Below are 24,582 nucleotides of genomic sequence, written 5' to 3'. Positions count from 1 at the left end.
TAATATAAACTTTTTAAAGCGCCTACAACATTCGAGTTCCTTACTGAAAACTGCGCATGCGCCTGTCAGAAGCCACAAATATTACTTTACCTCCTGAATTTTGACTCGCAGGCGAGCTTGTAGGCATTAAGGACATACACTCAAAAGCTCTTAAACTCAAACATAAATAAGTACATGAACAGCTAAAATATTAAATGCATTAAATATCTATGTGATGTTATTCGATTTTATTTTTCTTTATTGATTTTATTTCATTTTCCAAAGCAATGGACAGTGTGAAGAGAGGTAAAAAAAAAAAAAAAAAAAGAGTGTGTGTGGCGTGTGTGGAAACAAATTTCAAGGACAGCATAAAGCACAAAAGGAAAAGTTTACAGCATGTTGGTGAGACCTACTGTGATGTGTGGTTTGGTGACAGTGGCACTAACCTAAAGACAGGAGGTGGCAGAGGTGAAGATGTTAAGATTTTCACTTGGAGTGACCAGGATAGACAGGGCAGATAGTTGGTGTGACAGCTTAAATATTCCCATTTATTTCTCATTCAAGTCAGTTTTAGTAGCCCATGGACAACCTACCTTAGGAGGTCACCAGCTGGTGTACTCCTATTGCTGGTCTCAAGTCCAGATAAATTGGAGGTCTGCATGAGGGCATCAAATGTTATAACAACTCCGTGCCAAATAAAAAAGTGTTGATTCATACACTATGGCAAACTTGAGGAAGTAATGGAGCAGCTGTCTTACTTAGTGTTGGTCGTTTATAAGGTGGCAGGTTCTCTGAAGAAGATTTGGAGTGCTGACGTTTATAGTTATTCATCAGGAGGGTTTCTGGGATGTTTGTGTTTAGTAAAGTAAAATATTTTTGCATCATAGAAAAAGAACCTAAAGTGAAATTACCCACAAATCATTCTATCAATGGGAGTCCTTACCTGTTAAAGGTATTGTAATTTGTTTTTAGAGTTATTCAGTCTGACATGTCAGATAAAATAAATTTCAGCTTTGTTCAAACAGACTTTGCCAATGAGATGTTAGTTTTCAATAATATCTATAACATATTTCTGAGAGATGAGATCTGCTTTTGATATCAGAGAGTCAGGTTTCATCAGGAGGGTTTCTGGGATGCTTGTGTTTAGTAAAGTAAAATATTTTACTTACAGCTGTTACACATCATGACTTGAGTTGCTTTGAAGCCCTTTGATGTTCAAACGTCTTACAGGGTCCAGACTAATTTTTCTATGTTGTGCCAGATGGCTGTATGGTACAACCAACAGTCCTTGGACACCTCATGTTCAGAGCAGTATTTTGTGCACAGAAGCTCTGTTCCTAGCTAAGTTCAATGTCAAACTCATGGTGGGAAAAACAACACCTGGATGGTGGAACAGGTGAACTAACTGGTGTGCATTCGAATTCAGATGGTGTTAATAAGTGTTACTTTAACCCAGCAATAGCGGTTCCCATATACAATCTGTGGGAGGGTTTATTTGAACTCTCAGACTTTTTTTTTTTATTTTTTCTTTATTTTGCTGTGTGTTGTTTCTAGTTTTCCAACTAATCTTAATTCTGTGCTCTCAGAATGTGCAAGTCTGGTTTTTAAATTTTTCTATTTCAGTCAGGGTAAAACAATCATTCTAATAATCACTGATCAAAAAGTATTAACCAAAGAATTTCTTTTGGATTTTATCTAAAAGGCTGTAATTGGGTTTTCACTTATGATCACTTAGGCTTTGAATGTTTAAAGGGAGAAAAGTTTTATAGCAACATAAGATGGATTTTGAGTTGCCATGTAAATCTACTCCAGTGGAGTCAGAGAATTAAAAATATGAATTTTGAAATCAGCATTTAATCTCATTTATGTCATTTATGTGCATGTTTGCATAGCAGACACATAATTCTGTGGCTTAAGAGACTTTAGATGTTGATCTATCAAGCAGAACCTCCAGGGAAGCATCTGATCCTAAATCCCGCTGCAGCACAACAGAAAGCCCAAACATACTGCCCGACTCAGCAACAAGAGGAGAAGGAGCTTTAGCAGATGGTGGATCCCACTGAGCTCTGATCTTCGCATATTCAGTCTGGAGTTATATGAAAAGACAGAAGATACTGAGACAAACTAAATCCAAGGAGGGGCTTTCAAGCTCCTTTGGGAAGCTTTCTAGTAGCATGAAAAACTGTGCAAGTGTGGCGTTTAAAGGAACTAATATCACCACTGGGTGACAGTGTTTCACCAGAAGGTGTTTGTGTAGCTGTAGAAGAAACAAGGAAATCCTGTATTAGATCAGGGCCGTGCAGTGGTTTGCATGGTCACCTTACTGCAACAAGGTTGTGGGTAGGGTTGCCAACTTCCTGAAAAATAAATAAGGGACACCTCGTGGCCAGGGCCAGGCGACCCAGTTGTCTTCACCCTTCCCAGTGTGGTGAATTTTCTAGCTCTTTTTTTTAACCATTTGACTTGAAGTTGATTTAAGTAGATATGTTCTACTTAAATCCTATTCTATTCTTTGTGATATGAACACATGTGAAACAAATGATCATTTAGCCATTTTTTTGTAGCTCAAAATGACAACATTAACACAGTAAAACAGGTCTCTTTCTTAAACAGAAGCCTGTCATGCTTAACTTTTGAGAATATAAGTAAATCTTTCTTTAAAAGAACTCTGTCCTGCTTAACTTAAAATAATAGAAAACAATAGAAAGAAAAATATTCTTGTAACAGTGCACATTTAGTGCATTTAGTACAATTGGCTTCAGTTGAGGTATTATTTCAGCTTTTCTAATGCTAATCAGCTGCTCCTGTTTGTAAACCCGCCTGTTCCCATGATTACGCATCTTAACTCATCATTATTACTCATCTATGTATTACTTTTATGTATTAGTCATCTATTTGTTGTAATCATCTATCCTTGCAGTTGTTTCTTACACAAAATAAGTTATATTATCACACTTCTGCACATGCCCATATTAACTTTTTCCAGCCAGGTGTTTTCCTTTTCCCATTCTTCCCTTTCTCTGAGGGGAACAAACATTGCTGCTCTAATGCTGGGCTCACACTGTGCGGTTTTAGGCCCATTTTGAGCCGATTTTTGAGTCGTGCGACCGTTTTGGTGATCGGACCGTTTTTTGGCCTTCGTCGTGCGTCGTGTAGTATACGTGGGGTAACGAGAAGCGATTAACACCTCGAGCAGCTCCCGATCATCAATCGCTCGTGAGCCGCTCACACTGCTCACGCGCAAACACGTAAACGTCGGTGAAAAAGACGGAGCAGCACGGCTGTGCAGCGTGTGATCTGGACACAAGCGATGGAGGCACAACTTGTAGAACTTTGGAAAGCTCATCCGAGCCTTTTCGATGTGGCCTCACAAAATTATCACGACCACAACAACAGTGAAAATAGTTGGATTTACACTGCTGCTCAATCACAGCTGCCTGATCAATGTTTTTCATTAGCAATTTAGCAAAGTTGATGGTGTTGGTGTGTCTGTGTGAGTGAAAGACAGAGAGCGACAGATTTTCTGTTATAACCTTCATTTTATGGAGGCAGTGTGAGCACTCAGGTCGCATCAGAGCATCGGGCCGTATAGTGTGAGACCTGCATCGTGACCTACCAACTTCTAACCCCTGCGAGTCAATCGTGCAGTTTGAGCAGGAGCTGAATAACGTGACTGAAAAAAAAAATCGCACACCACAGTGTGCGATAAGTGTGCTGTCAGCTCATTGGTCACAAAGCAGGAGAGGGGCTGGGAATTATGTTTTCAAACAAAGTGTTAATTCCATTAAAAGTTATAGACTACTTTTGAGTCTCACTGTATTACGGGACAAAGTGCGTCCCTTATTAGCTCAATACGGGACGTGTACTTTTGTTTCTAAATACGGGACGATTCCGTATTTTAAGGGACGGTTGGCAACCCTAGTTGTGGGTTCAGACTTCCTGGTCAATGAGTCCCTTTTATGTAGTTTGCATGTTCTACCACAGTTCAAACACATACTTTTTTTTTTTTTATCTTAACTGTAGATTCTAGATCAGCCATAGGTGTGGACATGAGAGTAAGGAGTTCTCTCTTTTGGCTGGACCTGATAGACTGGCAACATGTCAAGGGTCACCCTGCTCTCACCCAATGGCTGCTGAGGTAGATCCAGATCAAAGCAGCCGAGAAACTGAAGTAATTCCACCAGGTAACTGTTTTGGCAGATGATGATGACTTCTTTAAACATTTAAAACAAAAACATGAAAGAAAAAATTATGAAGAAAATTCTAATTCCAGCTACTTGAGGTAATTCGGCTGTCTTGTAAGGATGCTTCCTGTGCGTCTCCTGCATGAGTTGCTTCGGGCATATTCCACCAGAAGGAAGCCCCAGGGCAGACCCAGGATAGCTGGAACCCCCAGGCCTCGAGTTTGACACGTATACAAAAGGAACATTGTCACTTCAGGGGTCAAGCAGGTATTTCTTTTAATTTCCATAGTGCACGCCCATATATATGAGGAGGATAGAAAGATCTACATAAATTCGTTATATTTTCTTGAGAACATCAAGACCGTCAACATCAAGATCTCCCAGTTTTTCTCATTTCATTTTGATATGCATTTGCAAAGATACGACACAAAAGATCCTACCTCACAATAGTAAAGCTCGTAAATTCTTCCAAAAATTCCTGGATCTGTTCCAAAGACAATTCCTTTGACGCTGGGCCTCTAAAAACCTCACCTTTCATTACGTATTTCTTCAGATCTGTCCCTAACTTATTGAGTAATTCTGTAAACATGCATTATGGAGACAATAAATATTAAAGCACTCCTTTGACATTTATCATCTTGTTCTTACATCACTGTTTAAAACTCAAGGCGCTCTGTGCAATCACCAGTCTTTTCCATGGAAGACCGAAAGGTACAGAAGCAGGCAGGTGAATCCATCACTTTGATGTTCACAGTAAAAAAACACAAGTACAAACCTGGTTCCAGGCTGGAGTATGAAATTTATTCGCAATGGCAGGTGAAGGAGAGATTGTCAGGTGACTTTGTTTACCATCTTAAGAGAACACAGTGTTGTGCACACTGATGAGATACCTGAGCTTGGCAGTCTGACCAACATAACCAACGCACACATTGACAACACGCTGGTCTCTGTACAAAACAATAGAAAACAAACGGGTTTAAGGCAAACCTTTACTGGTAACAATGAGAGATGTGACCTCACATCAGGAACTATATATGTGTTGATGCTGAATCTCTCAGAGTCTCTAGTTACAGTACAAAACTATACAACAGAATACTACACATGCGTATTAGCTCATCATCTCCTACATCAACGATCAGACACCAACTGCAGAATTTAGAAGGATAAAAATGAATATTACTGATAAAATAAATGTGACATTGAGTCAGTACTATTCTTTATTGCACAACGTGCAGAATTTACAACTACAAAATCTGTCAAAAACAAATCAACAAAAAATGGACTCATCAGTGTTCTTCAAGACGCACTTCATCCAAACCGCAAAACCACCTCAGAATTTTCTGAGATTTTAATTTTTCTTTATGCCTTCAAAACAAAACAGAAATATTAGAGAAATTAAGGTTTTCTCTGTTTATCAACTTAGTTTTACTTTGCCCCAAAACTGAAGCTAGATTCTGATATTGTTAAAATGATTTTATTCTTTACAATTATGAATAAACTTAAAATTAATTTTTTTTGTCTTTACCATATTTTAAATTTTACTTTACCATTGAAAAACACATTGGCATTTCATTATGAAGTGATTAAATCCAGAAATATCTTAAAGCACTTTACCTACTCATAGCTATTTTCCCTATTTTCTACCATACCAAACTATTTGTATTGCCCAGCATTTTTTACGCAGCAGAAACTTTCAATGTATTTTTTAGAAAACATCCACTGAATATAATTTCATTCTCAAAGTATTGCAAATTTTCTTCTTTCAGCACCTTTATAGTCTATTCTTTCCTCTGCCAGCAGTGTTGCTTTTCAGTATTTATTGTAGTTTTAGTCTCAGTATATTAAAGCTTTTCTTCTACATTAATTTCCCATTTAGTCTAATTATAATATTCACATTTTCTGACAAAAAGGGAATAACAACTTAAAAAATACATTATATGAGCTGTCAAGACTTTAAATACGTGTTCCAACTTTCCCATTTTCCATCACATTATACACAAAACCTTTAAGCACTCTACCCTCACGCAAATGTTTTTCTTTTAACCTTTATTTTCATTAAACCTCTTTACTCAAAATGACTTTATTTGCATGATATAAAAACACAATACACTGAGCCATAATATTTCATCTTAAGGCATTAGAGGACAATGGTTTGTGTGATTTTGGGTGAAGTGGTCCTTTAACACTTGTGTGTAGAAGGCTTTGTTTACATGAATCAATGGCCATCAGTCTCTTTTCATCCAGATAACACCACCACCGCTGCCCTGCACAAGAACTCATCCAGCTGAGACAATGACGCAGCTCGGAGGACAATGTACACTGAGAGCCTCTCAATTCAGTCAACATTTGGCATTGTGGGTCATTTCAAACACGGCGCAGAGGCAAAGCACAGTATCTGCAGATGGGAGTATTCAACAGAAAGTAAATAAAACAGGCACAAAATGTAAAAGCAAGAAGCTAACCCCTGCTGTTAAGGACAAACATGAGCTCCACGTGAATGCAGGCCGTCACTACAGGTCCTCTCCAGCAGCAGCAGCGATAAACACATTCGGTTTGAGGTGTAACAGCATCAGATGACGACGACGATGTGGAGGCAGAGCGACCAGCAGCCACATTTCAAATCAACACATTTTTATTAAGTTTGATCTGACTCAATCAGTCACCACCTTAAAACCCGTGACATCATCAGGTGACCTCACCTCCCGCACACTCACATGCGCACCTGTTCTGCTGAGGCAGGCGTGTGTTTTGGAGGAAACGTGATGTACTGTGCAGGCGGATGGTAACACTGAACACACAGCAGTGATTCAGTAAAGTAGCTGCAACACACGAAGGACCATTTTTCATGTGTATGTTTCATTTTCACATTTTCTGTTATTCAAAACTGTTCTTTGACAAATACAGTGAAAGGGAAATTTAACCGACCTACTAACAAGCATAGTCTATGTCTCAAAGCCAGATAAATCATTAAAAATGAGCTAAACCGTTGCACTACTGGAACACACATGGAGTGCAGTTTTATTTTGACATGCTGCAGGGAATGCATCTAATATAGAGCGCAAAATGCATGTTAATCTGCTTTTCAAAACAATACCAATTTCAACCTGACTTTTTTGCAAAAAGTACACAGGATAAAATGTTTCAGAAAAATAAACAAAAACAAAGAAGCAGGCGGATTATTTTTCTTATCATTGTGGAATTTGACACTTAAAAACAAAACGAATAAACAAAAAACACCAATAAATAAAGCAGAGATCAGTAACAGAGTTGGATGAAATAAGTCTACTGCTTCACTCCACCTGTAGATGTTTTGATCTTTGCTCTCATCAACTGAAAAATGAGAAATTTGAGTTCATTCGTACATGAGGTCAAAAGGAGCTGACGGACCTTTCACTACAGCACACTAAATGACCTTTTGCCCTCGTCCACAGCCCCCTTTACGTTTACAATATAAATAAAAGAAAGCCTATACCCCGTAACAAAAGTACCAACTTCATGATGACTATATTAGCAAAGAGCTTAACAAACAAACCAAACTCTCACCTGAACCTAAATCCAAAGTGCAAATTTAACCAAGAAAGTGGCAGTGAAATAATTTGCAGGCTTGTACAAAAAGGACGTTCTGATTTGCTTTAAACAGAAAAGAAAGAAAGAAAGAAAGAGGAAGTAACACTGGCATCAGGTTTCCTCCAAAACCACATTTTGCTGATGTAAAACAGCTGCACTGTTTTTGTGTAGGGGATGGAGTGTCTTTAAAAATCATACACATGAAGGAAGGTTAAATAAATGTGTCAAAATAGGATTTTTAACTTAAAAGAAAGCACAGACAGTGTAACAGTTTGGTATTTACAATAGCAAAAAGGTAAAGTTACAAAAATTATAATCATGAAAAGCAAAGAGAACGATTCGGTTCCTATACATTTTCTTGCACGTGAACAGTTAAAACACGCTGTAAGTTTCTCTCGTTGAGCATACTGAGTAGCACCTGTACTCTCCTGAAATATCTGCTCTTTGCAACCGTAAGTTTGTCAGAAGATTTCTTAGTACTGGAGCAGAAAATGAAACTGGTATAAATGTAATTCTGCACTGGTGAAAAACAGACAATGACAGTAATATTCCAGTATCTTAATATATATTATTTGTCCTGACATTCAGTTGGCAGAAGCACACAGTTTACACCACGTCACCCCCCCTTGCGTCTCTACGTGGAAAACAGAGGGAAGAAAAGGTGAGTGCAGCTAACAGGAAGGGTGCAGAGTCAGTAATGGCCGGCGTGTCCTCAGTGAGGAGCTGAGCCGAGGACTGAACAAGGCTTGATTTTGAAAACAAAAATGTGAAGATGGCAGGCAATCTGGTTGCAAACACTGACACAGTAACGCACCAAGTCAAACAAGGAAAGGATCTGCGGGAGAGAAGGAAACAAGGTCACTCTTTAAAAGCAGAAAAACAGGAGCTTAACACACTGCGGAAACCCACTGATGCCAAGAAAATGAAAACTAGATAGTGATATATGGGCTGGCCAATTAAGACAAGTTTAAGATATTCCAGCATGCGCCCGTACGACCCTTTGATAAATCATGGTAGCACTTTTTATGATAGCTCAGCAGCAGTGTTGTCATAAGGAGAAAACAAGAAGATAATTCAGAACCTGCAACTTATTAAAACTTATTTACCACATAATATGTAAATAATTAAGTAATATCTTGTATCAGCACTGGGTTTAGCTGAGTAATATTACACAGCAAATGTATGGCTATGAAGCAAAACCAACAGGTAACAGTGGTATAACACTGATACTGGTATATTGGCCATGCATACTGTGTGTTGTGACGAATGCTGGGGACATATGGCAGGACTAATTCCAGCATTATAACACAGTAATAGTCTCCTAATATGTTGAAACACCAATCAATACTTTGTCATTATTATAAATTAATACCACTTTAAAGCCAGCATACAAGAAAATTAAATGGACAGATGTTTCCATTTTATTCTAAAAGATTTTAAAGACGATACTCATTACTAATTGGTTTCCTCAAAATCATGCATGTTTCCACACTATCCCCCCAGTTTCTGACACCTTATTACAAAAAAAATAAAAATAAAAAAAATAAAATAAATCACAAACTTCAGTGTAACATTGCTCAGCTAAAACCACTTGATACAAGACGATTAGTTGGCTTTTACTCAAGCATTTAATTGGTAATAACTTAGCATTTATGTGTTATGACCTTCTTGTTTTCACCTTATTAGCCCACTATTACCACATTTTTAAAATTTATTTATTTATTTTTTTTAAACAGAGCTGCAATAACAAATGCAACCAAAATTATAAATATATAAAAAATATCTGCTTGGGTCCATCGGATACAAATCTGTTTCTACTTGTTTTTTTGTCTTGAAGGACAAAATTGGTTTATTTTAAACTGTAAATTTATATATATTTAATTTTACGGACTTACGTTTTGTTTCTAGGGATGATTGAAGTATGCCAGCAATTCATTAAGTGATGTGGTTTGTCCTTGTTAACAAGCATAAATGTTTGGGCTAATTTAGAAATAACATCATTGTTCATTTATAACACTGCCTGGTGGTGCAGGCTGAAGCAGGGTTTTCGCACTGAACACCAATTTCACTTATTGCTTCGTACCTTTACAGGCAACAATGGGCTTCCATACAGCACAGACACCATCAGTGAGAAGGTGTAACGATTATGGATTAAACAGCAACAATAACTGACTGAAGGTGACACTGTGACTATCAGAGTAGGAAAAACACAAAGATATAAACACTGAATTCTGGACATGACCCAGCTAAATGGAACACATCCGTCACTCATATTATTAGTTACCTCTGTGATTTTCCAGCTTTTCAAAGTAAAAATGTCATGACCACATTTATCCAAACTTGGCATCGTGCGTACTTACCAGTGCAATCCAGAGCACCAGGTACTCATCAATAAAACTATTGAAATACTGATCCAGGAACAGTAGTCCTGGTCCCAGGAAGGCTAAATCGTGGAGATGCATCTCACTTTTTGTCATATGTGCTACCTGTACACAAAGATCACACACAAACACACACACAGTTTCAATTAAACAGTCATCTCTGCAAGGCACTGGAGTTGTTTGAAGTTTCAGTTTTCTACATAAATTGCATCAAACTTCCTCTGCTACAGTTTGATGTGGTGGCCCGCCTAATGAATCTTGCATGCATCTTAAATTATTGGGGAGTTTTCCCACCCCATCTCTGTCCTAATTTTATAAAGTTTAGTCTGTGAACATCTTCAGAGATGCCTCTCATCCAGCATCTCTCCACTTTGAGCAGGAAAGGAAGACAGTTTTAAACATGAGCAGTTCAGAAGTCTCTTCCTGGGGATGTTTAGACTCTTGAATCCCCCCCCCAAAGATTTATTTATTTTTTACAATAACAGGTTTTAGAATAATTATTTGTGGCATTTGTGAATCTTATTGTGAATCTCTATTTTGAAACCTGTATTTATAACTTTTTGTTATGATGAGCAGTAACAAACATGTTTTTTAATGCCAGCAGAAACTCAAGGTCCAGTAGAAAACCTGGGTGAGAACGAGGAGACAACATGCAAAGTTCACGCCAAAGCCTCCTGCCTGGATCGGAGTCCCTTTTGCTGCTGTTGGCAACAATGTCAGCAACCAATAAATTAAACTGAGAGTCAAATGTTGAGTTTTAATGTTAAGTTTCAACCGTGTGTCGTGATTGTTGATGGAAAGCGGCTGAAAAGCCAACAGTGTAAATTAGAGAAACAAACAATCCTGTTTTTATCCTCCTGCAGTGTCTGCAGTGTTTTGGATGCTGTACCAAAAACCTGGAAGCAGTTTTACTGGTTGGCAGTCTTTGTCCTTACGTACGGCTATGAGCTGTGGGTAGTGACGGAAAGAATTACACACTAAAACAAGTGGTGGAAATTAGCTTCCTCATTGTCTGGGCCCTCAGAGATAAAGGAGTTTGGTTATTTGGGAAAGGCTCAGAGTAGAGCCACTAATCCTCAACACCAAAAGGAGTTAGGTGTGGCGTTTCGACATGTTGAACAGAGAAGAGACGCCAGGGCAGAGCCAGGATAGCCTGGAGAGATCATGTCTCTCAGCTGGCTTAGGAAAAATAGCTAAGTTTGTCAGCGTCTATGCTTTTTCAGGAATCCTTTCCCAATAATTATTATTTCATTGATAAGCTGAAGTAAAGCTGAAACAATTAAATATGCACGTTAGCTACCTCATGCATGAGGTTTACAAAGTGAAAAACATAAGCTTTTTTTGGTTTGTTGATGGAACTATTCAAACAGTTTTATCCTACTTTCAGTCTTTATGCTAAGCTAGGCTAATCACACCTTTGATGCTCACAAGTAAAACTTGCAAAATGTTAAAACCCTTCTTGAACACTGAGCATCGTTCATCCTCTCCAGACTATCTTTATGCAGGATATCAGGAATAACAACCGTGAAAAACACAAAGCGCAACCATAATTCAGTAAATATAAACTAATGATGATTATAAAGAGAGGAAAAAAAAGTATGTTTGACTTACAACTAATTTATTGGTGATTTTGGCCGAGACAAAGCCAAATGCCAGGATATAAAGACATGGATGATTTTCAAAGAGCTGGACAGCAGACTTTTTGTATATCATCATCGCCAAAATTATGACTGAACCAATATGTAAGACTGGAGAGAGGACACTGGTTCCCTGCAAGACAAGGGAGGAGAAAAAGACAATTAATATCAGTGGAAACTGACAGAGGAGCTGCTCAGGTACAAAAAACTGTAACACAAACTAAAGCTAGCCTAACAATGCTTTTATTCTGAACGGAAATGAAACTTTATTCTGCTCTTTTTTTACAGATATCCATTAACATAGGTTTCAGCTGTACGTACTCTGCTACATAAGACACAGCCTGCAGATCAAGTTCCCCCCGTGTGTAAATTACCCCTTCATCTGCTATGTAAAAATAGGCTGTCAAGCTGGTCAAAACACTGGGCGGTTCTCATAAGGCACCAGGGCAGAGCTGTGCAGCGCATCAGTCAAAAAGAGGCATTACAAACCAGGACAGGACACTGAGGGCTTACTGCTATCGTGGATCCGTTTTTGCCCACACCTCCTGTGAAAATAACTCTGAAATAATTGGTGCAGGAGAAGATGGCTCCTAACAAAGTGCAGATGGCAGGAATCATTTTCATCTGGATATTTAGGATCGGAATCTGGAATTCGAGACATTGACATGGAAATCTTAGATGCTTTTATGCAACACAAAGTCATCAAAACAAATCCTGATCAGACAGAAAATTAGCATTTTTGTACTTTGAGAGCACATTCACTACACCACCCTCATTTAAACAACCATGACTAATGTTAGAGACTACTAAAAGGCACTTACTTATAACAATTACAGTAAAACAGTTCAAACATGACTGTTAGAGCAGCATTACTGTGAAATGATCAAGTTAAACGTCATGACATTACAGTCTCACTGTCATTGGTTCCAATTTCTTCAGATTAAGATCAATCAGAATTACCAGTGACTGCCAAAAAGCAGATCCTCCCACGGCGGCCAGCAAATACACGATTATAATGAAGATTTGCACCTCAGTCACATCAATGCTGAGTGGGAGGAGAAAGCAGAGAGTTTACGGTGAGGATTAGTGACGTATAACAGCACACAGTCATCCTGCAGCATTCCTCCACAACAAGCTGCCGGACACGGAGCCCGCTCTTCTGCTCGACACGTTTGATTTGGAGGTTAAAAGGTGCGATCAGTAATATTTCACTGGCTCGGTCAACAAAAGGACGAGTTTTGTCAGCAGAGTGAGTCACTCCCCTGATCTCTTTGACTTGAGCAAGTTTACTGCAGGGCAAACTGTGACATGGGTCTAGTAAACGTCACTAGGACATCAGGTTTGATGCATGTAGACAATACCCGAGCAAGGCTGCAGTTCCTCTGCTGCTCGTTTCCACCTTATCTGCTTCTTGCTGTGATCATGGTGACAGCCGAAGTTTGTCTTATATTTTGATTATGAAAACCATCTGATAACATGTTTTCATTTATTATTGGCTCCAAAGCTGACAGTCTGTCTTGGGATATAGAGCACTGTTCGAAAGTCTGAAGCCACCACTCATTCGTTCATGCTTTGCTTCCAAGAAGCCAGATTAAATTTTTTTGTAAGCGATGTTGAGCAGTAATTCTACAAGTTTTCTGAGGGTCTTTCAAAGTTTTTCCTCTTGACATTGGCTGCTTTTTCCATTCATTTTCAGTCAAGTCCTTCCACCTGACCATTTCCAGGACTTTCTTTTATTTGTTTTTTTAAGCTACTGAAGACTGACCTATGAATCATTACAGGATAAAGGCACCCAACTCAAGAGCTAAACCAATGTTTTGTCTACACATAACAGAGACTTTGTGACTAGCAGCCTGTTGCAAAAAGCATGTTATGTTTATACCCAAAGAGCTGTTAGCTGAATAAATTGGCATCTGTCAGCTTGGTGTGCAGTGTGTCTTTAAAGATTTTGAGGAAACTAAACTGAGTACAAAAGACGACGTGGGAGGACTAAAAAAAACAACCCCCCCCAAAAAAAAACCTGTGTAGAGCAGACAGACAGGATCTGAAAGTCATATTCTTAAGAGGCGAAAAAACCCCATTAAAGAGAGATGCATCTGGCCCCTTCAGTTAATACACTCTTATACTGCTTCATTAAAAACAGTCTCAGTGGAAAGGTGGCTGTCAAGCCATTCTTAGACTGACATATACCTAATTACACACGTCATTGGCTGAAAATCAGTGGGAACGGGTCTTAGAGTGATAAGTCCAAGTTTTAAAGTTTTGGTTCATTGCCCATATGTTACGGTTGACATGAAGAGAGAGGTACAACAGAGAGCGTGTACAGCCACTCTGTAAAACCAGGTGGAGGCTCTGTTATGGCCTCTAATCAAAATATTTAGTTTATAAAAATGTAAACACATAAAGTCCTTCTTAACAAAAGTTTGAAACTAAAATCTTATAAATGTTATATTTAACAGATGAAAGCTAGCTGCCCAATTGCTTCAGCTGATGCTACTCAGAGCCATATTTTACTGACCGCACCTTCAAGCAGAAATGAGTACGAGCTGATCTGACCGTGTGACTCCATGCAGGTCAGAGTTCACTGTGGAAGCGGACAACAGCGAGCCATGCAGGCAGCAGCCAGAAAGTTTACCATCACGTTCCACAGGCAGGGACCCACAGTGGCTGTGAGCATCTGTAATCCTGCTAGACAGAGCTGCACCTCTGTTATATCAAATCTACACACAGAACACATCCACATTTACTGCGGGTCACCTGAACTTGTAAATGCTGCGATCTAATGACAAGACTAAACCTCAGGTCTAATTAACTCGCTGCACCTTTTATTAACTTTTTCAAAGCTTTGGACTGAATTCCTGAAAAACCTGTTTATGACTACCTTCCACCACAGATAGAGACAAAGGTCTTCAAAGCAACAGGTACTAATGGTGTGCGGTGATGAGATATTAATCAATTCTTTAACAAACTTTTTTTTTTTTGGGTAACAAAAAAAATAATTTCCCCCAGGGATCAATAAAGTATTCTGATTCTGATTCTCACAGGTTTCAGTATGTAAAGTCAGAAGGTGATTCAAAATGACGACATTCTTTCTATACTAATAGTCCATTCTGCCTAATATGAAGATGCTGGCTTTAAAAATAAATCACATCAAACTAATATTTGTGTTCAAAGAAAAATCAGTGTTTATATTTATACAGAAAGAGTTCAATAAAAGTGAGAGCGCACATAAAGGTCAAGTAAACAACTAGAACTTTTCAGGGTTTTCAATTCTTAAGTCAGTCACCATAAAAATTTTATGTCACCCTCATTTGTAATAAAAATCAGAGATTAATGGCTGACAAACTGAGCAATTTACTACTAATAATAAAAAACTCAGACTAGTTGACTAGTTTAACAGCCAGAAAAACATCTGAAACCTAACAGATTGAATTAAACAGACTCTACAGACTCTATGTGTGTGTTTAAGTACCATTTGAGACTTAACAACATCCTTTGGTAATAAAATCCTATGAATTGTGCGGCCATTTGTGTCGTGCGTAATATTACGCATATAAAATGCCAGAATACACAAAGTGGGGCTAATGCTAGCTGTGCTAACTTCAGCAGCCTTTATTGCTTTCAGTTTAAAATTTTGCATAACTGTAAAATTGGCCTGGCTTCATGGCAAAACATGGAATAGTTACAGAAACTCAAGTAAATCAAGTTCATGGCCATGAGTTGTCCTGTCAGGAAGTAGTGCCTAAACCTAGCAGAGTATTTTTTTTTTTTAAATAATTATGAACACCATTAAAACAGCACAAATGTTTTGAGGTAATCGTCTGAACTTTGAACTACTCCAGCCTCCAGATGTGGACATTTATTAATCCTTTAAATCCTACATAGAGCGAGTCTATGTAGATAGACATGACGGAAGAAATGAGACTGACAAAAAATGTAAAATGAAAAAAACAAAACAAAAAAAACAGAAAAGGAACATTTGCACCCAGAAGTAAGAATCAATAGACCAAAAATGTATTTCATGAACAGCAGTGAGGCTGTGATTGCATATTGCAAAGTGGTTGCATATTTAAACCCCCCCATAAATAAACAGTACTTAGCCTCCCTGTAGATAAACCGATGATATCAATTTCAAAATCCTTCATCACCTTGTTCTCAAGTTATCGTACTCGCAGGATTTTCAGAAAACTTGACCTTAAGGTCGAGGTCACTGAAATTTAAACTCATCCAAGATTTTTAGTAGGTGCACCTACGATATCAATTTGAAGCTCCAGCATCGCCTTGTTCTCGAGTTACATTCACAAATTTACGTCCACCCGCACGATGGGTGGACAACAATACCCCATCAGCCTTTTACGGCTGAGGCGTACAAATAAAATGTTAGCTTACTGAGACACAACCCACGCACAACTGCTCACTGTGGAGATCAGAAGAAATCTGTCATTGTCTTACTTTCCACCACAGATAGAGACAAAGGTCTTCAAAGCAACAGGTACTAATGGTGTGCGGTGATGAGATATTAATCAATTCTTTAACAAACTCAGCACAGTGAAGCATCAGTAAGAACTGCTGTGAAATCAGAAATGAAACAGACTGGTCTTAAGACGACTACGTGTGTTGACAGATAAGAAAAACGGCTGCAAACTGTTCTCTTAAAGAAAAGGAAAATACGCAGTTTTTATTGACTCACATCCCAAAGCGCAGCGTTCCTGACACATATGTTTGCCAGTGTGCACAGTAGAACATAAACATCCCGGCGAAGCAGCAGAAGAACATCCAGTCTGGGTTGGTGCCCAGCTGCGCTGCTATACTGGTTCCCAACACCACAAACACTGCAGAGAAAAAACACACAGATTGTTCACTGAGCTTCAGATTTTCTGAAACACAGAATCAAACAGGATGTAAACTGACCGGTGGAGAGGGAGTCACAGCCGTGGTCAAACAGCTCACCCAGCGGAGAGCTGCTGTTAGTGCGTCTGGCCTGCTTCCCGTCGATGGCGTCCAACGACTGGTAGATAAACAGACCCACCGCACACAACAGGTATGCCCAGAGAGGAGCCTGGAGCAAAAAACACAAATAATCACATGAAGAAGAGGTCACTCTATGGCGATGCTCACGAACAGGTGCGGTCTAAGGCAAATTTTACATGCCGTGGCTGGTGGAGGATTGGGCAGCATGAACATGATGGTTTCTTTCACCTCATTAACATACATAAACACAGAGACTGCAATTGTTAGGGTTGTGCCAACACCTTTCATAATGAGTACTGTGGTGCTGGTGAAGAGGAACTGGGTGGGGAGTTTAGTTCCTACTATGAAGTAAAGGCTTCAGTGTGAGGCCTTGTTCACATACAATGATGAATGAATGATGTAGATTAATTAAGTGAGTGGAAATGAACGGAGATCATCTGAACAGTCATTAAAATTTTTTGCCTTTAGGCTTGTAGTTGTAGTAACTCATCCAGCTCAGTCTATTATTACATGTGTGTAAAATGCCTCACTTGTCGCTCTCATTCAAGTCTTTACAGACAAACGCACTCAAATCAGAATCAGAATAATTTATTAAACCTTAAGGAAACTGGAGAAACAAAAGCACCTGTGCAGTTTCTAATGTAACAGCAGACAGAAATACTCTCACTTTTTCCCCCCTCATTGTGAGATTTGATATTTTAATGTAGCTGAAACACCCACAGATGACAAAAGCAGCAGCAACATGTCAGTGCTGGCTGCAAGATCATCAGTTGCCTTTTTACTCCCCTCTGTCACCCAAATAAATATCACCAGATTAAAAAAAAAATATATATATACGGTAGCTGAAGTAATTAAAGAAGCTCTCATATATTTGAGTCCTAAGAGCTCACATATGAAAGTCAACAGTTTTTGTTGGAGGTTGAAGGTAGTTCTAAAGGAAAATCACTGGTATTCAGGTATGTGGACTCTCCAGACCAACCAGGATGTTTTCAGTGGAAATTAAATACAGTTACAGTCCAATGGGTTAGCATTACAAAGACTAAAAGATCATTGCAAAGCTGTCTACATGGATATAAGCCAGAGCAAGTGACATGTCTTTATGATTTGATTCATTCATCCTGACTCTTTGTCAACAAATTAAGTCAGCTCAAAGTGACTTTATTCAAAACATGCATTTAATACTTATTAGCCTGTTTAATAAGATTGATATTGATAACCATTTATAACTTCCACAAAAAACATGAAATCGTGACCAAGCAGCAACCTCAGCATCTGAACAGCAAAGTTAACACCAAGAACAAAAAAGACTGCAGTCCCTCTAATGGCCACTTGAGGCTGACCCTCAAACTTCATCAACCCCATAGATTCCCATGTTAAAATGTCCAACTTTATAGAATTAATAAGCACATTTATATTATTTTTCTGTTGTTTTTTTGAAAGTTCTCTCCATCCTGTGTTCAATTAACATCATTTCTGCCTCCAAAAAAGCAACACTGAGGCTTAAATGTGCACAAACACACAGACAACACCACAGTGCCAATGTTTTTCTTTTATATACCAATCTAAAAGCATCTTTACCAACACTGCTTTCAATCATGAGTTAACTGATGATTTTCTTATTACACTTTTCTTTCTCCGAGCTCTTCTGATGCTTCACATTAAAAGCCTTCCAGCAGCTTCTATGACCTAATCTTACCACTTTCATATCTGGTTATGTTTTAATATAAAACACTGACAGAAAATAACAATAACAGTAGCGCTGTAGCTATGGACCTCATCCTCTTTAAGATTATCGGCTAACCTGCTCAGTGGCAGTTGGGCAGTAGTAGACGAGCACGAGGGTGGTGAAGAGGTTGGTGGCCAGGCCAATGATGGTGATGAGATTGGGTGCAATCCAGGAAGGGACACGTCCTACCAGCCATTCCCAGTAGCGCTGCATTAAAGGCTCCAGCAGGGAGCGTCCAGCACTGCTGTACCTGCAGGGATGGGCAACAGGTGGCAGCAGTTGAGATACAGAGGAGCGACAGATATGAATGTTTACCGACTTTTACGAGGGCTTGACAATTATTAACTGTGTTTAAATATATCTCACCAAGCTGTAGAAACAGAATTACAGCTAGAGTTTCTTGAGTTTGTGAGCTGCAATGAAGAGTTATCATCAAAGTACTCAATGAAGGTTAATGTTCCAATCAGCACGAGAACAAAACACAAAAATCTCATCCAGACAAATGGGACGCTACATTATATGGCTTATGGTTGATCTAAAACATTTTGCTTTAGTACATAGGTGTTTCGTCAAATACATGAATATTTGTTACAATTTTACATTAGTCTCGGACGGTTAAAAGTTGGAAGATTTGTTCCTCTCAAAGGTTCACAAACTTTTTCTTGCAAAGATTTCTGTTTTAATTACTTAAAATGTCTTGTGATCTTCATCTCATTCACAGTTACAGACACAAAACAGAGGATACAAAAATATTTATGAACTGAAACAGTTTTCCAGTGAGGACTTGTCCGTAAGTCCTCCTCGTGCTTGTTTAAGTCTCATTAGCAGCTTGTGGGAATACTTCAAGTTTGGTGCTGCTAAAGGAGGTTCTGTGAGTTATAAACTGAAGGGTTCACCTACTTTTCTCAGCTTGTGCTCTAAATTATAACTAAATACATTCTAAAAAGACTTAAAAGTACAATTTCTATAGTACCTTTCAGACAAACATAACAAAAACCCTTCATAGGTAAATACCATAGACATCAAATAGCATCATTAAAAACTTTAAACCAATAACCATAAGTCCTCTGAATTCAGAGGTGGCTAGTGGCCAGTCCTTTAAATGTTAAAATGTTTAAGCTGTTTTCAGATTTAATAATAGAAACAGAACTGAAGAAGCTTCTCGGATGAGAGGTGAAACGTCTTCAAGCAACTTAAAGAAGTCCAGACGCTTTTCTTTGTAAGCTCCTTTGACTACGATGACCTGGATGACTGAGAACCTTCACAGACAATAAAAACATTACCTTAAACTCCATTTGGATGGATTTTTAATGTTCTTAATCACGTCACTGCAAGAAATTCCAGCACCGTGTCACCTCCTACACATTTTAGATAACACACTGTGGCTGCTTCTTTAAGACTGCTATTATATGTGTAAATCCAGTTAACAGTATCATTAGCCAATTTATCTTAACACCCTAATTTAACATCTTAAAAATAAATAAAATCCCAGCTGCTTAGGCCCAAGAGGGGATCAATTTCACCCCATCGAGCTTGTAACATCCTGATGGAAACACTAAAGATGATAATGAAGATGTCGGTTTTGCTAGCTCATTAGTCTCAGACAAGACTAATGGCTTCAAAATAACAGTTCACCAGAACTCTGTGGTTAAACTCAAACAATGTTGTTAACTTATTTGGATTAAGTTCTTAAATTCAAACAAGTACTTTTGTTGAACTTTTTTTAAATTTTGAAATGACTTCCGTTTTAATTAGGAAGAATATGTTTTCACTTCTGATGCATTATTTGACCTTAAATTAAACTGAAAGTGATAATAAGGTTTTTGACTCAACTCGAGGTGTGACTCAACCCGACCGGTGAGTCTGAGAGGGAAACACGAAGAAGGGAAGGGAAAAAAAAAACTTAGCACAAGCTGCTACAGGCCTGATCTGTTAACAGTAACATAGCTCGTCAATCCTGACATACCAGCAGTTTTTTTCCTAAACCAATCATAATAACTACGTATATCTGTTATCCATTAATGTAACACTATTTTTGAATAACATATTTCAATAATAGAGAGCGCTAGCACAAGTCTTGACAAATATAAGCTTAAGTCACAAATTTTCCTGGAGGAATCGGGTTTAATTTAGGAGGTATTGTATCTGAGTGGCTGTGGGAATCATTTCATTTCATTTTTTTTTTTTTTCACGTTGAAACAAGTCTGTGAGAACACTTGGTGCAGGCAAGTCGTGTTTCATGCTGTGGAGACCACAAACACAGACCTGAAGCTAAAGTCTCTACAGAAAATTATTACAATTTGAGTCACTATGCTAGCTATAAATATGAACTGGAAACTGATATTGTAGACAAGGGCTGAGGACTCAGCTCCATTCTCTTCAGACTGTTAAAAGGCAACCTGTGAAGTTAAAAAACGCTGCCACACTTTTTTAATATTTGGTGTAGAGGAGCATCTCGTGACTCAGTGTCAGCCCTCTTCTGACTGGGTGCCCCTCACAAAAGGATTTGAACACTGCACCTGTGTGCATGAGATGATCATATTATGACTACACCCTCTGTTTGAAATCATACACAGCCAAGAGTAGAACAAAAAACTGAGCATGTGCTTTTAGCTCACAGGGATTGCTGTAGAAACGCTCACCTCCTTATTTGAAATCTTTGCTCGTTTTTAATACAAGCATCCAGTAATGCAACAGTACACATTTGACATAAAATAGATTTCCCACATGTCACTGTCTTTTCACTCCACTTACTAACACTTTGTTTTCCTGAGTTCAGCATACACAGCAGAAACCTGCATTACCTGTGCTCCTCCAGTCTCTTGAGTTGGTGTCGAGACAGGGGGGGTGAGGGCAACTCAATCAGCCTGCGCAGGACTCCAGGGGACAGCCAGCAGGTTGCCTCCATGCCCATGCCGTGCCCGGGGTCTTTGTCCCGGCTAAGGCCTCGGCGAGTACGCAGACCCCCCCCTTGCTGCTGCCCCGTGGCGCTCATGAAGCCCTGCTTCCTGCTGGTCTGGTCCCTGATGGCTCTACCTCTGCCACTGCCACTGCCCTGTCCGAGGGGCTAAAGATCCACAGTGAGGCCGGATGATGCCTAAGAAGAAAAACCCAACATCATAAAACTGCCCTGTGGAAATATCTCAGCAAAAAGAAAAAAGAATGCAGCTCCTAAAATCCCAAAAACCAATTTCAGAGGCTACAACTAAAAATTATTATTATTTTATAATTATTTTATAATTATTCTTCTAGGCTACTTGTTATACATCAATGTTAAATCTGGTGCTTAAGAACTTTCTCTAACAAATCCTTCAATTGGAAAAGCTAAAACTTGAAAACAGCTAAAAGTTAAAAAAAAATAACATACTTTTTTTTAACTAAAATTAAAAAAAAACAAATTCACTTCACTAATACCAAGAGCCACATGGGAATACTGCATGACCAACTGCAACTGTTATTGATGGCATAGATTTTTTTTTTCCTGCTTGAATAATTTTAGTGAACATTTACCTATTTTAGGCAAATGAAACACTTACTATGCCCTAGTTTTAGCATAAAGTCAGACAAAGGCTCCTGCAAAGTGAGCTGTCAAAAGCCTAAACAACCAACCTCCCAAATACCTCTATAGCCCTGTTGCACTATGGAAATGTGGATGCAATACTCTTGAAAGTGAAAGTGCAATGCAGATATCTGCAGCTCCTGTAACACCCACATAGACATGCTCAAGACTGGTTAAAGAATGCAAGTCTGATGCCATGTTTAACCAGTGCTAAGGCAACAAGTGGAAATGCATCAGTATAATAAAGGAGGGTTTGCGCCCCCCCTCCCCCTCCCCCTCCCCATGATCCTGTCTCTGTCAGATGAGTGGGCACGATGACAAAAAGCTCTTTTACACTTCACCCATTTCTGTTATTCGTGTTTTATAAACCTAGATTAATTACCACAAAGCCAAATAGGCTCATGTATTATTGTTTTAAAAATACCGGGGTAAAGTTTAAAATGTGACAGCAGATGTTTGGGTTAATCAGCTGATCAATTATATCGATGTACAATCAACGTTAACTGACAGTTTCAATATGGAGAAAAGAGCCATTAGCAGATCAATAGAGACAAAACTCTGACTAAGTCTCTGTGATGCAGGCCCTGAATGCTAATGCTGATAGCACAAGTTCACAGCAAGACTGCAGGTTTTAGGCAACGGACATGGTGGAGCAGCAGCAGCAGCACTAACATAACCAGACTGGACTTCCAGGGAAGTTAACTGCACGCTGTTACATCACATGTGAAGAAAAAAGGTGCACAATTATGGATTCAACATTTTCCTAGTACATACAGACTATTTAACACTTCTGTCAGTGCTAGACAAAGAAAATTTTCCTTTTTGCAAATATTCAGGATGTTATAAAAATTAACTAAGAACAGCAGAGATGCCTCAACAGCCTGTCAGGCATCTCTGTGCCCACTGAATTTAAACTGCCTGCGAGTTGTTGGTTTGGCGAAAAAACACACTTTTAAATGTGGCTTTGTTTAGACTCCTTAAGGTTTATATTTTTTTTGCTTTACAGTACAAGCAGTGCTTTTACATGGAAAAAAAAACTTATATAAGCGTATATGTAATAGATGCCATAGTTGTAAGTTTCCTTGTGTCTTTGCAGGAGCAGATAGATGAGCCCATAACTATGATAATCTGTCTGAGCTTTTAAAAAAACAAACAAACCTAGGAACGACCTAAAGCATGGATTTGGAGAGTTGTTCCTCCCCTACTCTAATGTATAAGCCCATCCATCCATCACCACTTGTTAGGAGTTAGGTGATAGAGGCTGCAGCCTAAGCAAAGAAACCTAGACCTCAGTCTCACACAACAAGACATTGCTAGCTTTACTGGCCCTGAACACCAAAGTGTTATCCCAGTAGGACATGCCCAGAAGACCTTAGCTTCCTCCTTTCGATGTGTAGAGTAATGGCTCTTCTTTGAGTCCCTCCCAAATGACCAAAATTCTCACCCAGCCACCCTTTGGAGAAATCTCATTCCCACCACTTGTATCTATCTCATTCTTTCAGCTGGAGCTTGTTCTCAACCAGGAAAGAGTGGAGTTCCCACTCCAGGTCAGGGATGAACTGCTGCCCCCAGTGAATGAGTTTAAGTATCTTGGGGTCTTATACAGATATATATAGAAAATGCACACTGACAAGACATCCACATGACGACGTCATCCGGAACATGACTCTCTGTATTGAGCTTGAAAAGACACTCCTGCAAAGAGCCACCCAGTTACAATCATAGGTGGATGTGAGTAATCAGCTTAATTATGCTCCCCATAATATTCTGAGATTAAAGGCAAATTAAGACTCGTAACTGGGACAACAGGGCACATCTAAATTTCTGTAGTAACAGAGAAGGCCCATGTGTTGCTGATGACAGGACCCAGAGCAAAGAAGACGATGAAGAAAGATTAAATCAATAACGCAATATTTATTGAGACATTACTGACACTGACAGGAGTTAGTTCGCCAGCGGTTGGCTGCCGGTCATTAACCTCGTCTACGTTTCTAAACTACTTCTTGTGACTGTCACTTGAGCTGCTGACGAAGCTCAGAGGGCACCAAACAACCTGCTTCTTGAAACCTAGCACACTTGCTGTTAGCTCAGTCCCCATCAGTTAGCGTGTGCATTAGCTGGACTATCTGCAACGTTAGCGCAGCGAACGGCTACGGAACACTCATGTCAGGGTGGCATTATAAATTTACACGCTTGCAGCAAGTTTATTGACTCTTTTTCATACTTATTTTGCTAAAGGCACCGGTGCATACTCAGCATATTGCTCAGATCAGACGGAAACTCATGGACCTCCCGTGGTGACTGCGGCTAGCCTAGCTAGCTAACCCAGACTGCTGGCAGGATGCTGAACGTAATGCCGACTGACCTGAGCGATTAAAGGACGAGAGTCGCGGACAGTCCAAGGGCCAGGTGGGAGTGTTTGAAGTCGACAGACAGCACCTTTCTGTCCTCGGTTAGCTTTGTGATTTCCTCTCTATGACTTGGAGTATCAAAACAAGCGTCTGCATCTGTAAGGTGGATCACCACGACCGGTGTCACTGTGGTTTGACACAGCAGGCTAGTTATCGTTAGCCATCAC

General features: G+C 39.2%; 1 protein-coding gene across 2 annotated transcripts; it reads right to left on the bottom strand.

Moving 5' to 3' along the window:
- Positions 1-5,728: 5,728 nt before the first annotated feature.
- On the bottom strand, positions 5,729-24,565 carry cept1b (choline/ethanolamine phosphotransferase 1b). 2 transcript variants are annotated; one of them, XM_085353398.1, is made up of 10 exons: positions 24,370-24,565; positions 21,250-21,542; positions 18,521-18,695; positions 16,660-16,807; positions 16,439-16,580; positions 14,384-14,468; positions 12,262-12,393; positions 11,723-11,881; positions 10,091-10,216; positions 5,729-8,565 (listed from the first exon to the last, which is right to left on the bottom strand). In XM_085353398.1, the coding sequence occupies exons 2-10, from the start codon at positions 21,438-21,440 to the stop codon at positions 8,443-8,445; spliced, it is 1,281 nt and encodes a 426-aa protein (XP_085209524.1). In that variant the 5' UTR covers positions 21,441-21,542; positions 24,370-24,565; the 3' UTR covers positions 5,729-8,442. The 2 variants fall into 2 exon arrangements, with proteins under 2 accessions (XP_085209524.1, XP_085209523.1); XM_085353397.1 differs by lacking the exon at positions 14,384-14,468 and adding an exon at positions 12,709-12,793.
- Positions 24,566-24,582: the final 17 nt, after the last annotated feature.

The sequence above is a fragment of the Diplotaxodon limnothrissa genome, linkage group LG5, assembly GCF_057381915.1.
Source record: "Diplotaxodon limnothrissa isolate DT_005_m linkage group LG5, D_limnothrissa_male_GT1.1, whole genome shotgun sequence".
Classification (NCBI taxonomy): Eukaryota; Metazoa; Chordata; class Actinopteri; order Cichliformes; family Cichlidae; genus Diplotaxodon; species Diplotaxodon limnothrissa.
Note: the sequence above shows the minus strand (reverse complement) of the source record. Positions and strands in the feature narration are given on the sequence as shown.